We start from the raw sequence: 15,438 nt of genomic DNA on the forward strand, positions 1-15,438 counted from the left end.
TGCTTTGTTAGGCCTAGCCTTGAACGTACCCCGGGCGCGTCCTCGTTGTGGGGTTTTTTTCGCTTCTGTGCTTTAAGTCCCGAAGATTTTGGTTGCAAAAGAGTCTTAGCAGCTTTACTGACCTTGCGCACAGGAATCTTGGAGGCAGGAAGAGAAGTTCCGGGGCAATCCGGCGTTTTTGTGGGAGCAGATGCAGCCGTGACTGATGTACACGACGCTCGTAGCGCCCTCTTAGGCTACGAAGGGAGGCGCTCAGCTGAAACGGCACCGGCGGGTGGTGCGGCTTTTAATCGAACTCGCGACGCTCCCTTTGGGGCAAACTGACTACTTTAGCGCCTGCCTACAATTTGTTTTTGTATTCTAGCCGACACCACGATGCACCGATGCTATCTTGCACCCATTCTATTGGGCAGTGATGGCCGGACACACCGCAGCAGTCGTGTTATTTTGTGTGACCATCAACGCATTTTTTTTTCTTTTGGCCTGTTGTGGTTGGGAAGAGCTATGGTGGTGCAAAAAATTTATCGGTTATTCAGGAAAAGTGGTGTAAAGGGAAATAGTTCTGAAGAATCGATGTTCTCGTCGCAGGTAGTGAGAACCATTCAACAACCGATGAATTCTTCGGTGACGAAGTGAAGTCGCCGTCGGTGTTCACCGAGTAGACTCATGAATTCATAAAAAGAACAAACGTTTCCCCGAGCCTTCCAAATTTTATTATTGGGCTTGAGCTTGCATGGTAGGCTTGACGGTGCGAAACAGCGTGAAAACAACGAGTTCATACAAAGAAACAGCAAACCGCACCCTTTTAAAATACACTTCATTACTGTGTTTCATTGACTGCGTGTTAATTGGTGTGCCAACTATACAACGCAGCTACGATTATAGGATTGCTCTCACTAAACAAGTCAAGGCTTGCAAGCACGAAAAAAAAAAGGAACGAAAATAGGAGAACATGTACACTGTCTCTTCTTCTGTGTGTCGTGCATTCTCACGATGTGACGAAAAAAAAAAAACGTAAACTATTATGCACACCATCAAGATTCACATATATGCAGGGATTCTTGGACGGGTATGTTTTTTTTTCACTATCTTTTGTCAATAAAGTCTCATAGACGCAGTACAAGTACCTGTTCGCTTTCAATCTTGCAAGATTGAAAACGAAGTGCAGCGCCTTTCGACGATATATATATATATATATATATATATATATATATATATATATATATATATATATATATATATATATATATATATATATATATATATATATATATATATATATATATATATATATATATATATATATATATATATATATATATATATATATATATATATATATATATATATATCGGAAGCGAAAAAGCACGACGTACGCCGAAACACCTTTACTAATTACAAATGTTTCGGCTGATGGGCCAGCCTTCGTCAGTGTGACCACACTAACGAAGGCTGGCCCACCATATCGTCTCGCTTTATAACTTTTTATGGCAACCCGACTTCGCTACTAATAGTAAATTTAGCTTCCCTTGCGGTGAAGTATCATAATGCTGTAATTATCCTCTTCCTTAATCGGTAAAAACTCTGAAACGTTCTCTTTTTCTTTTTTACCGCTGCTATCCTTCTCCGCCTCTCCGAATATATATATGTATCCATACTGGCACTTTCCAGTGATCCTGCATGCAGCTCTTTTTCTCCATTGTGAGTTAATGAACAGTTTCTCTTCCTCATTCTCTCGTATTTCTTAGTCTATCTTCGAACCCAATGTTGCTCTAAGCTTAATTTCCTCATCAAAGCCTGCCCAGTTATCACACTTTCCGTCTTCGTTTTCTGACTTTCCATGAGCGTACAATGCGAATCTGCGCATTCCTTACACACTGTGGGACGCCTCATCTTAGTCGGCGACTGCAGCGTTGCCGCTGTATGTATACGTTAGCCACCCGCCACGATAGCTCTCTCAAGGCATTGTCCATGGCTATCGCTTAATTTTCTGTTCTAGTTCACTGTATCATTGTCGAACGGGGGGAATGGTCAAAGTTCAGCCAGTATGTCGCCGACAGCTCTCTCAAGGCATTGCCCATGGCTGTCGCTTAACTTTCTGTTCTAGTTCACTGTATCATTGTCGAACGGGGGGAATGGTCAAAGTTCAGCCAGTATGTCGCCGTGCACACAAATCACGGAAGCGTGTTCTTGAAGTACAGAAGACATACGTTTTTCTGGTGTTTTACGGAAGGAGCGAAAGAACGGAAACATCGACTGCTGCTTTACGGCAACTCCTGCTGTTTCCCATAAACCGCAGCACAGTTTGTGCTTTAAACGTCCAGTCTCGCTATTTTTCAGGAAACAGATGTTACTCTGTAGTTTCTACGGTCTGCTCCGACGTTAAAACACGGATATTTTTTACAGTGTGCATCGCTTCACTTGTCTTGGAAAAAAGCATTTTTAAATTTTATTTCAGAAATTAATTATTCTGAAAATATGCTTTTTTCTTGTGGCTTCTTCTCTGGGCCGCAGCGCGTCGCATTGCCCTCTGCGAATTTCTGAGAGACGCAAGAAAAATTAATTGTTCAGTTATTTCCAATAAAAAATTGCACTTCAGACGAATTTGATGGTATTTCATATGGCGACGCAGCACCTCGCCATTCAGTACTCACATAATCCTTAGAGGACCAAATAATTCATTTTCTTTCGTCTAAACTATAAAATTTTCCCTTGTTACAGCAGCCAGTTTCATGGCCAATCCCCCGAAGTGGATCAAGCAAGGACGCGCACACCGTGTTGGGTCGGGTGACCGGATTCACGTGTTGACGCTCTGCGACGCCATCCACGAGTTTGAGCTGCACATGGCCGCCGACGTCTGCCGCCTTCAGCGCTTCGGTTCGGCCCCCGAGGCTCCGTGACCAGCCTGCCGCAAGCCAGCCCCGAGCTCTCCAAAAGCATCGATCGTCGCATCGCACAACTGGGCCAAGGCATAAAATCGCTATGCATGTCACTGACAGTGCTCAATCACGGCTCCACGATCGGCATATAGACTGATGAGGTCCATTTCTTTACCTGCGACTGCCGCTCTCACCTTTACTGAACGTTCTTGAAAGTTATAACTGAGCCAATTCGAAGTCACAATGCACGGCTAAAATGGTTCAAAATGACAACCATGCCTGTTCTATCTCATATCCGGAATCCAAGGCGAGAACAGAAAGCGTGACGGCACCTTCCGTCCTTTTACGTTGATATGCTCTCTCTCCTGTCTTGCGAAAGATGTTCTCCAATTCTTCACGGGGCTCCGAGTCATTATCGCCGCGCAGATTTCTCGAAAGCCATTTCCACGCATTCAGCGCAGCGAAGTCGTGCGCACTGGCCGCACACAAAGGGCGATTTTCCCCCACACAGGCTCGACGCACGAATTGTGCGTTGCCCACACTTTGGCTGGTTTGCCGCTTAAGCTGGGACAGGGTGCTCGGCGCAGTAGAGACAAAGGGACAGACATGCGAGGGGGGAGCGTAATAAATGCGCCAGCAGTCGCACAAAAGAGGACAAAGCTGGGCTACAGACAACAATGAGGTTTCCCGGAAACTTCCGACGGCGTTCCTTCGCACTTTCTTCCGTCGCAAGCTTCGCTTGTAGCAATGCCAAGACGAATTCCTCGTGTCGAGAAGAGTGAGCATAAGAACCAATCACTTGCAACATTCGACAATTTAAGCCGTCTTGCTTCGCGCTGGAAATCGAAGGATTGTTTTTGCCCAGCAAGACTTGTGACATTCGCTACAAAGGGTTTCGGTCATCTCGTGTTCAGATGGTGTCTTTTATTGGGTTCAGCTTGTGGCCATATCGGCCTCGTGGCGGTGTTTTGCGGTTTCTGTGTGCAATGACGCGTCGATCGATTCGCAGTGCTCGATATCGGCAAAAGGCCTACTTGTTTATTGCTAATAACCCGTAGGGAAGCCTGAACGACAATGGGGCAGAAGTAACGTTCGCCATATTTCTAGCTTTGCAGCAGAAAGCAATGCTTACGGAGCATTCCCGAAGAAACGAGAAAAACTGCTGATTTACGTGAAGAGTGCAAAATCACGCCCCGAAAAACCATTTATTGCGTCCATAGAAATACTGATTTTGCAAAGGTTCGGCGAACAAGTAGACTACAATACGCGTATGCTATTAAATAGTCACAGCTTTGCCACAAAAGCGAAGCAATAAGCGCGATATTGGAAGGTGACGCGCAGAATGACAAGCAGGTCGAAACATGCCCCACGTTTCTCACGCACAAATTACGCACAAAACGTACTGGATGGTACAGATGCACGCGAATAAGCGTCTCAGTTGTTACTTCACTTTGTCTGAAAAGCGCGCTGTTTTTCCAAACGGAGACCATGCAATGATTGCAGTGACCTTTGTGCGCGCGGTAACTACAACAGAATCGTTCCAGATAAAGCCCAAAGACTGCTAAGACGTACGATCATCCCCACCGCGAGATAATAGCGGGGGAGGGAGCGTCGCCCCCCTCATCTCCGTGGGCCGAAGTACGCGTGGGAGATGAGAGCGCGCGCTGCTGCGCGATGTGGTGGCGCGCGCTTATTGCGCCATCTTGTTCGTAATTCTACCAACACGATAATACTCCCCAACATGCCCGTCAACAGCGGTAAGGGGTAGATATAAATAGCTTGCCGTTTTAACGTCGAAGGATGTGCTCATCTGCGGCGCAGTGGTTAACGCCGCACATTCACGATGCAAAGGTTCCGCGTTCGATTCTCCACTCCAGACTCCTCTCGATTATTTTTTTCTGGTGTCTACACACACACACACACACACACACACACACACACACACACACACACACACACACACACAGAAATTTTGACGTTTTACCTAAAGTCGCAGTTGCACGCACTTTTTGACGTTTTACCGATTCCGCAGTTGCACGCACTTCGTCATATGGCTTGGAAACCTGTACATGCAGAAATCTGGTGAAGCAACATTTTCCTAGGGAAGGTGGACACCGCCTTGAGCAATATACTACCGTCAGGCACCAAAATCTTCAGAAACGTTGATGATTATCTGATTTTTGTAAATGAATGTTCTGCAGTGAACTATGACACTACTTTGGCATGCTTAGAGATGGAGGGCATGGGCCTCCAGTTCACGTCGGAGGTTCCGAGTAATCATAAGTTGCAATATCTAGACCTTTCTCCATTCTTTGGAGGCACTCATCTTTGCTGGCAATATAACCCTCGACCCGCGAAACCCGTTTTAAATTACTCGTCTAGCTATTCCAAGCTTATAAAACGAGGAATAGTTCTGTCATGCCTTCGTTCAGCGCTCGAAAAAAGCTGCATCCACATGCGGTGCACTGTGGTTTCTTAGCGCAGCTAGGACGGTTATTCGGGGCTGGGTACCCACCGTATCTAATCGCATCGGTGTGTGAGAGACTTCTGCGGATGGTGAGAAACGGTGATAAACGTGCGTGCGTTTCTGCGGAATGCAGTAAAGGAAACAAACGCGTGGCCCTCATCTCTTACATTCATAAATTGGCGCATGGGCTGAAATGTGTGGGGAATCGGTTTGGTGTGCGCGTTGTTTTCTCTGCACCCAAAAAATTGGGCCGTATATGCGCCATGGTGCATAGGAGGGCGCAGGGCGCGTCAAAAAGTAGAAGATGTTTGCAGAAACATGCAAAACAATTTGTTAAGTGTTGTATAGGAGTGGTGTATAGCATACCGCTAACGTGCGGTCGCATGTACATCAGCCAGACCGGGCGATGTTTGAATATACGCCTCGGGGAGCATTTGAGTTCCTTAAAAGGTAGTCCTTTTTCCGTGTTAGCTTCACATTGCCATTCCTGCAAGTGTCAACCGTCGTTTGAAAAAACGAGTGTACTGTTCCGGCATCCGCTTCAAACCACGCGTGAAATTTCCCAAGCATATCACATTTCTAGAGATAAGAATCAATGTATCAGCAATCCCTCATTATCACTACTTGACTGTGAGTTATATATATATATATATATATATATATATATATATATATATATATATAGAAGCAACTTGCCTTCTTTGTGAAGCGGACTTTACAGATTACTTTCTCCGTTATTACCCTTTGCAGTCTTCAATAGCGTGTCTCGTGCCTGCACATTCGAGGTTCTGCGAGAGTCGGTATAGCAGGTTGCACTCATCTTTCGAACAACCTCGCAGAAGGTGTTAAAGTGTAAGAACACACTAACACCCCAAGTTTTAATTTGCTTGACATTTTTGGTCTAGGGTGTTCCGATATCACCCTTTCAGTAGGGTGTATCCGAAAACACCCTCCGGCGACAAATCAGTTTACACGCTAAAACGTGTAAAATATTACTCTGCAGATACGGCAAGGGCAGACCGTTGTCCGAGCTCGTTGCTGCAGAAGAGTGCAGCGAGCAGCGAAAAGCTCGGCGCAAGGCCGACAGGCCAGCTGCGACACGGCACACTTTAGAGGTGGCTGTGGCCGGCCCTGATAAAATACTGTCCGCGACACCGCGAACTCAGCTTCCACACACATACAACGATGAGGCAACAAGAGAAGGAATGGGCTGTCGGGAATGGCAGACCTGCCGGAGACGACCCTCGTCGCTTCACTACCCACCATAGTTCGTCTGTCCTTTCCCGTATGCATGCAACGATTCCGCAGTTGCACGCACTAGGATCTGAAGGTATCCCGCTCCACCACAGCGTATTGACCAAGCCAACGAATTCTAAGCGTCGTTAGAAGAATAGTTCTCGACGAATTCCTCGAATGTTTCCCTTTTGTCCGTGCGCGGCTTGATCTGCGCAATTTGTCGCACCTTTTCCTTGGAATGGCAAGTCTATGTACTCCTATTTTAATACGCAGACCAGTAAACAGAACTCCGCAACGCAGAAACGTTCACATTTCCGCGCTTGCTCGAGTTGGAGAGAAGGCAACGCTTTGCGCATCGCACGGCAGTGCACAGAAGTTATCGCGCAGACAACGGTGGCGCGACAAACACTGCGGACCAGCCCTGAGAGGGCCGCAGGGGGCGGGCGGTGCACGAGGCTGGCGCACAAGCTGCCGCATTCAACGACCCGTCGCTCGTAAAGAATCCGCGGAGGACGCGTTGGTTCGTGTGTCACAACCGGCAGCCGGTAGAACACGCGGCGGCCGACATGCGCAGCGACGCCACAAACAGCTTCGCGGAAAGAGCCCGCCAATTCGTAGAATCCGTGTATCGAGAGTGCAATCAGTGTACAAGAGTGTATAGATAGTGGCTGTTTCTTAGCTGATAACATATATATATATATATATATATATATATATATATATATATATATATATATATATATATATATATGCATGTATGTATGTATGTATGTATGTATGTATATATATATTCTGTCGAGTTACTGGTGTATAACGTTCATCAGTACTGCGGGAGCGAGGATCTCTCTCGGTAACACGGAGAGCCAGCCATTGTACGATGCAGGAGGCTTAATATACCGGCACGTTATACAGCTTCTATCCGTCCGCAGATTCGGTTACCACATAGCACAAGCCACAAGGCTAGCGGAACACACCACTGCGTGGGCAAAATGATTCAAGTCAACGTCAAAAATACGAATACCAGCGCTCGAAATTTGCGGGATGCTTCAGGGATGGCTTTTCGGGGGTCTCAAAAGATGTAACGCTCCTGAGCCATTATTGGGGTGTAGCCAGCACAGATACGCAAGGCGGCAAACGTACAGAGCTCGATAAGCAGATGCTCATCCATGCGTTCAGTACCACTAAGGGCTGCATGCGTAAACAAAGCAGGACATCAAGAGCGCATGACGTCAGGACGGCGAAGAAGAAATTATGTACAAAATGCACGTTTATTTAAAGGGACTGTCTACCACTTGGAAAAAATTTTCTGACTGTGGTGCAAATGAAGAGATCACATCGGCGGCGACGAGCATGTTTTCATGCCAGAAAAAAGGAATTATGATTTTCCCTTGATGTTGAAAGTGCATAAAAAGTGATACACCCAACAGCGAATGTGGGCAATCTTGACAGTCTATTGGTAGGACACGAAATTCTCGCAGGAGGATTTAGTTTCCTTTTAAAAAATACGTATAACTTGAAATTGTGTTTTATGCCCTTGAGGCTGCTCTAGGTTGCGCCAGAGTCTCATTTTTGCTTCCTTTTTCTCACTCGTTGAGATAGGCGCCTGGTGGCGCTGCCGGCGGTGTGTTCGCTTGCCTGCCTGCGAACTGCGGAGAAACGCGAGCACGGCGTCCGCTGCCACTCATGAGAACAACGAGAAGGTGCCTGCCTGCCTAAAACGATCACTCGGGTATTTGTTTTACTAATAAACAAAACTTGATGAAGCTGCAAAAAGCGCGCGCGGTTTCATTTTTCGACTTCCACTGGCACCGACCAATGTTGTGGGCATTCATCCCACCGATGGAAGGAGACAGAACGCGGACAGAAAAAAAAAAATCTGTTTTAAAAAATTACACGCATTTTCCAGAGAGACAGCTTCAAAGTAAGAGACATCACATGGTACGCTTTTTATTGCGACACAAAACAGGAGAGCATTGAAGGACGGTAGACAGTCCCTTTAAAGAGAGCTATGAGAGAGATTTTATTCTCACATTGAGAAAATAAGGGCATGAGGGTATCTCGACAAAGATGGAGAAATGCAGTTTCCCTTCTCTCGTCTATTCCGCTGCTTTGTCGCTTTTTCATCATGGAGTACCAATTATCCCCGTCTTTGTGAGAGAGGCATCTCTGAGAAAATTTATCGCCTGGAGGCCACATAAGAAATTATGACCAGGTTTCGCCACAGCTCCTCTGCTTTTGGCGTTTCAATTACTCATGAAGTCAAACCACGCACAGTCTCAGCTTACGGAATCCAAAAAACACAAACATGAGGGATGAAGCCCGTAAATCAGGTTGTCATGTTAAAGGTATTTCATAAAAAGTCACACAAGGGGTATCAGATGTTATACTAAAGAATGGGGAACAATATCGATTGAATCGCCAACATGATGCGGCTGCGAGGGACGGCAAATTATTCAAGCCCGGTGACGCGATATCTTTTTTTTTTTTTACGAAGTGCCGTATAAGCAAGCAGATCGAGCTTTCACGGAGCAATAGAATACCACGGCGGACAGAAAAAGGAGGGAGGGTGCGATTCGCGAGACTAACAGAAAAGCAACGCGTACAAAATCCGGATTTATGTCATCCGTTTTTCATGACGCGGTGTCGAAAGGTCAACCAGAGCCTAGCCAATCCGTGAAGCTGATTTAAGCTTAGACATAGTTGATTGGCGTAGCGAACGAACGGCGCCAATATAGCGCGCATAACGGTGGACCAGGTTGCCAACGCAATGAGCGAGCTGCCGGCGACGTTGTTCTGGCAAAAAAAAAAAAAAAAACGAAGTGCCCATTTGAACATGGTGCAGCAGTGCTGCAGAATGTGAGCGGGAAACGACGCACGCGAGGTCTGAAGCAGCATTAAAAGTCAGTGCGAGGTACAGATGGAGTAAACAAGGGATGCGCAACGTAACTATTGCCACAGCCTCCCCTCACAGCATGCATAACGAGATCATTTTAACGTGAACCTGTTTATTATTTAGTCATTTTGCAATAGACATGTATTGAGATAAAAAAAGAAAAAGAAAGGAATTCGAATAACTATTCCGTCTTCACTTGCTACCTCTAACGTCCCACATACAAAATTTGTTTGCTCAGTACGCACGCTGACCTAACGGCTCCCAATCCAGCACACCGTGTGGCACGTGACATGGCAACCCAGTTCCGCGAGCCTCTTTCCTTCCTCGTGCCTTGTTTCGTGCGCGTGCATTGATTTTTGTCGTTTCGTCTGGAGTACTGGTCAGTAATTTAGGAACGACACAGCTACTCTGTGCAGCTTTGGATAAGAGCGACCGAGCGATTAATAAAAGACCCTCAAGCTTCGCCTTCAAGAGCGATATCCCGTCCCTAGGGTGCGTGTCGCTTAGTGCATACTATGTAATGGCGAATAGGCTTCAAGCCAGGAGAAATTAAGCGGGGCAAATGTAGGAAATGTTTTCGAAGTTGCTATTCTACCCACTGCGTGATGTTAAAGGAACACACGCGGTAAGGTGTGTGCTGTTTGTAATGGGTGGCTCGCTTTAAACTATGAGATCGTTATGATTGCCACATATTCTCACGCCCGATGGTAATGTACGTTTGTACCACGCAATATTTATGGGATATTACATGTTGTATTACGACGCCTACGTGAAGGACGCTTGCGTTTGCGAAGCATGCTAGTTATTTTCACGGCATTTCCAAGCAGAGGCATGGCTGCGTGAGAACACCTGCCAGCCAAGTAGGCGACCCGTGTTCGATGCTCCCTCGGACGCGAAGATTTGTATTTTTATTTGCGTCTTTCTCGAGCTTGGGATGTAAAAACAGCGCAAAAAAAAAAGAACAAAGACAAGCACAGATGAAGAGACAGCGCGGTGTCGTCTCTTCCTCTGTCCATGTCTATATTTTTGCGCTGTTTTTACATCCCAAGCGGGAACCACCAACTAGCCCAACTTTCGCTATTATTGTCTTTCTCGAGTTTTCGGTCATGGACAAGATGATGCTCACAACGAACGACGCCGACGCCGGAATTTCCGCGAAACACGCTCTTTAACGCTATCACGTTAAAAGCGTCGTGACAAAGCCGAAAAGCATGCCGGTGAGAACCCAAAAGTGAAGAAGCAGCATGGCACGCCGATGAAGCTTCTGCGTGCTCGCACGTTTTCTCAGTGTAAGTTGTTGCACACGCGGGAAAAACAAGACCACCACAACAAGATGGCGGCCGGTGGAGGAGGGAGAAGCAGACAAAGAAACTACACTAATCACGTCTGTTGGAAACAAAATCGGCAACAACCCGGTTACGCCACGACGAAAGGACAACGGATGAAAGGAAGACAAAGAAAGTGGGAGCATTTTTCGAAAGAAAAACGTCCACCAGGGCGGCTACTATCCGAAAGGGGGTGCTGAGAACACGCGCGCCCTCACGGAAACATCTAGAGAAATAATAGAAGATTCGCGACGGTGAAGCATACGTTCGCCCAAACGTTTTCATTTCTCTCACTCCAAGCGGTGCTCTCCCGTACACCGCTAGCGAGAACACCATGGCATGATGAACGAGTCTTCTTCATATTGCTTTCGAGGGAAGAAGACCGTTGCGTACTTCTCCATTTCTTTCTTGAAAATTAAAGCCTGTTATCGCGGCTACTGCTTCCACTTCCAGCTCGGTTCTATGCACCGGCTAACCTCCTCCCTGTCCTTCCTTCTATGCACCGTTCATCTTTTCCTGTCACTATTATTCGGTGACGTGAAAAGATCTTCTCAGAGGGAGAAAAACACAGCACCGAGCGCTGTTCCCAAGCGAACATCCCAGCAGGCGCAGGGAAACACACACCTGCTATGGTACGGCAGGTCTCACAGGCTGGGCCCGAAATGCAGAGCGATGCCTTTCTACTCCCTCAGCAATCGCGCACACAAACCTCGACAGTGAATGCACGTAGAGAAAGCCGTCCCCACCACAACCACGCAAGTAAGTAAATAAGTACAGAGCTGGAGCGAAGAGGCACACAAACGGAACGCCCGTTGTACGAACCGCTGCCGCCAATTCGGGGGAGGGTACACGGCTGGAGAGACAGTAATGGCAGCGGCGCAGAGAGCTTGTGGACGTCCCCCCCTCTCTGCTACACCCCCATTCCGTCTCCCGCTACGTTCGGCAGTGGATCCCTCCACTGCGCGCCCCGTCCCCCCCCCCCCCCCCATGGCATGCAGACGCGTCCAAACAGCGCCACTTCTGGGCCGCAAGGCCTCGTTCCCGCCATGCCACCGGCTTCTCTTTCAGTGTGTGCCCAAGAGAGAGCGCGCAGCCCGGCTCTTCTCCTGCTGGGCCTATCCTGCTCTCCATCCCCGCCACACCAACGCCTCTGGTCTGAAGGCCCATATCCTCGCTGTGTACGAGAGTTTATATCATCACCAAAGACAACATACTTACGTGAAGACGTATCCTCACGGCGGCAGGATGAGAGATGTCAGGGCCTGCACAGGGTTTTCTATATATACACTAGAAGGAACTCTGTCACTAGTGTCTGTGGATGCTGCAACGCACGGCGCCTCATCGAACATCGGAATGATGGGTAGTACACGGATTTGCCTAATCTTCGCACTTTCGGCTCCGTTTGGCGTTGCCTGGCTTGAAGCTGCTTCGTCACGAAACTAAAATCGGCAGATGTTCCGCAGTTACGGTTCACCGCCTTAATATTTTAGGCTCACCAATTTATATCAGCTCATGAAGCTCACGAGCGTCCGTTCTTTCATTCGAAACAGATCCAAAACATCGCAACAAACAAGTGCCTTCGAAACCCGCAAGCACGAAGACTAGGCAAATCCGTGTACAACCCATTATTCCCATGGTCGCTGAACGATCGCAGCACCGCAGCCCTTCTAGTTAATTTTAGGAAACTATGGGGCACACCCCAACCGGCGCGACGCTCATACTTCAAGGAGAACGCCATACGTCGACAAACTCGTGTTGCCGCAACGCCTTGTAGTTTCACAGCTCTGACGCAAGCCTATATTCCGCGGCTCACCACTGCGATCGGTTCCGGAAACAGGGCAATGAGGAAATTACTGAGTCGGCTCTGCTGTATTGATATTAGAGCGAGAAAAAGGCGTTGATCTGAGCATTTTTTATATTACGAAGATTGGATTAGCGCTCATTGTTTCCGTTGTTAAAATCAGTACAGCTAATGAGCCGTTTAGGCAGAAGTGGGTGCAAAGCACGGGCTCCCGAAATTCCTGATTCACGTGTCTACCAGATGGAATATTGTTCTGCGTACTCTCTGCTCCTTGTTCTAGACTCTAGAGCGTTGCCTCAATTAGTCAAAAGCTTTGCCACAAGACATGTTTCACTGTCTCCATCGATGTCTTCAGTAGCAGAGCTGCTGCCGTTAATCATCCGTCGTGTCCTGCTTTCGCATGCCATCGGTATGTCACAACGCTGTTTTTTTTTTTTTCGACTCTGAACTACCTCGAGCAGTTTTTCAGTCTTATTGAACTAGTACTAGCAAGGTAACCGGACTCAGTTATGGTAGCTATAGTCAAGCATCACAAAAAAAGAAAAAGAAAGAAAGAAAGGAATTAATGCAAACCGACGTCGCAATAACGGTCCTTTAAGCTGAGGCCAAGTTTTGCCTTTTCCATGCCCTCCCTTTTCTTCGGAGATGCCCCGCTGAGCGCTCGCTCTTCACAGTTTCGATCAAAACAGCGAGAAAGCACAAGTTGTGATGGGAAGAGCTGCTGCCGCTTCTGTGGAAGTGGCACCCCGCACAACGCGGCCGGGCTCACACTGGAGCCACCCACGGCGTGCACCCGTTGGTCCGCGCGTGACTCACGCCAGAATTAGCATGCGATGACGTGTTCCTGGGTTCGCGCGTGCTGCACTCCTGGAAGCGGCCGTGGCGATGATTGGCTTCTATCGATTTCCATAAAAAGGGATGGATATTATCCCACTTTGAAGGCAAAAGAAGCCTCTAGAAGCAACTAAACGACTGAAAGGTTCACTGAAAATAAAATATGTAACCTTCTGCAATGCCGAACTGGAACCAACATTTGCGCCTATATTTTGCTCGGCGGTGATCCTACATGACTCGCTTCTTTTCTGCTCACTTTTGGTCTTGTAAAGAAACAGCACGCCATGGGCGCCACATTGGAGGACATGGGGCTCCATTAGCGAGAACCCTTAACGCACTCACTAACAGCAACCATAGTTCCGCGTGCAGCGAGTACGCTGTGATTAAAAAGCTCGGTTTAGAGCATCTTTCACTAGGGAAGGCCACCAGCTTTTTTTTTTTTTTTTTGAGGTTTAAGACGAGCGAAGGACTACAATAAGTCGCACCACTGGCCGTACATCAGTTCCACTACAGGAGTTGGCGCCAACTCAGAACGAAAGCTTAAATCCATGAGTATTACGGAAAGGAAGAGATTAGTACAATAGAAAAAAAGCAATAATTAACGAAACATTCAGCCCAAACATTCTTTTTTCTCCACAGGCCAGATACACCTTGGTTAAAAACAATTCTTCATTGATCGTTATTGTTTCCTCAAGGACCACCCGAAGTGAAGACGCCATTCACACTGATTTAAGGCCATGGATGTTAGCAGCGCCCATCCTACCTGTTGTCACTAACTGTAGAACTAATGGACCCTACCTGGTGTCCATAATTGCGAGACAATTTATAGCTGATCAGAAAACGTGCGCTGAATATTAGCAATGGGAGTGCGCAAATTATAGTAATCGATCTGCTTCTTAGAAACATTCCGCGCGCACACAGTGGACGGCAGCAGACAGTCCCGCCTGTTTGTGTCCTCGCCTCCCGTTTTTTCGTCCACTGTGTGCGCGCCGAAATGTTCCCGCGAATGTCTCCAAACCAACTCGCCCAACTTTTCATACTATAACAATGAATCTTCTGTTTATAACAACGGATGTCGACAGTTATCGCGCCTTAGAAGTTACGGTCATCGACAATAGGGCGTTCAGGTGGCAAATTGCCGAAGCAATCTATAAAGTTCGGCGGATCGGGCACGTGACCCCTTTGTAATAAGTGCGACGCGCCGAATAATCCTGTTTAAGCTAAGTGGCACCTTCACTTTGCAGCCAATGACCATGCAATAATTTTTATACTGCACGATAATGCGAACAATGCGCAAGCCGTATCTTTTTTTTTTAAATTCCACAAGGCTTTTTTCTTTCTCATTTAAACGGTGACAATACATCGACGTTATTGGCGATCTATGAGGACTCAACTTTGCTGTAGCGAGCGTGAAGCCTAACCCTTTGGCGTGTCAGGACTACCTGGGTGTCAGTACTCCCAAGACCCCGGGCTATTGCCCCGGTGAAAGAACAAGTGCGAAATGAGAAAGTTGGAGAAGATACTATAGCCCGTCAGCAGACGTTATTGCAAAGGAATATACTCGTGTGCCCCACATGAGGGACAAACTTCGCGAGATTGCTTTTCTCTGTGACACTTCGTGCCATGATTGCATCAAGTTGCACGCTATCAGCAGCTCCTTTATATTGCGAAGTCCACGCCCGGCACGCATTAGTTAACTGCAATGCTGCTCTTAGCGCACCACGATGGATGTAAAGGTAACGTTTAGAAGCTCTGCGAGTGCATTTTGTAGCAAGGCCCAGGCAGGAACAAGGTTGCTGCTGCAGTTGTTTGGTGCTGAACGTTTGTAGGCCGCGCCGTTTCGTAAGAATGAACAAAACCACCACGAGAGCGGGACCTGCATAATCGTTGAACGCTGCTACGGCGATTGGCTGCATTTAAGCCCACGTTATACTATGCCTTCCATTCGTCACTGACCCCAGTGTAGAACCTTTTGTACGTTACGCATCAACGCAACTAACCGT

At 47.3% G+C, this 15,438-nt stretch overlaps 2 protein-coding genes across 8 annotated transcripts in view; both read right to left on the reverse strand.

Annotated features, from left to right (window-relative positions):
• rols (zinc-RING finger and ankyrin repeat domain-containing protein rolling pebbles) overlaps positions 1–15,438 on the reverse strand; it is a 469,239-nt gene that overhangs the window by 288,423 nt on the left and 165,378 nt on the right. The gene's annotated exons all lie outside the window — the stretch shown is intronic.
• Positions 1–15,438, reverse strand: part of LOC142813947 (uncharacterized) — a 57,243-nt gene that overhangs the window by 11,435 nt on the left and 30,370 nt on the right. Inside the window, exon 2 of the mRNA XM_075891899.1 lies at positions 123–283. Within this exon, the coding sequence (XP_075748014.1) occupies positions 123–283 (161 nt within the window). The remainder of the gene's footprint in view (positions 1–122; positions 284–15,438) is intronic.

The sequence above is a fragment of the Rhipicephalus microplus genome, chromosome 4, assembly GCF_043290135.1.
Source record: "Rhipicephalus microplus isolate Deutch F79 chromosome 4, USDA_Rmic, whole genome shotgun sequence".
Taxonomy (NCBI): domain Eukaryota; kingdom Metazoa; phylum Arthropoda; class Arachnida; order Ixodida; family Ixodidae; genus Rhipicephalus; species Rhipicephalus microplus.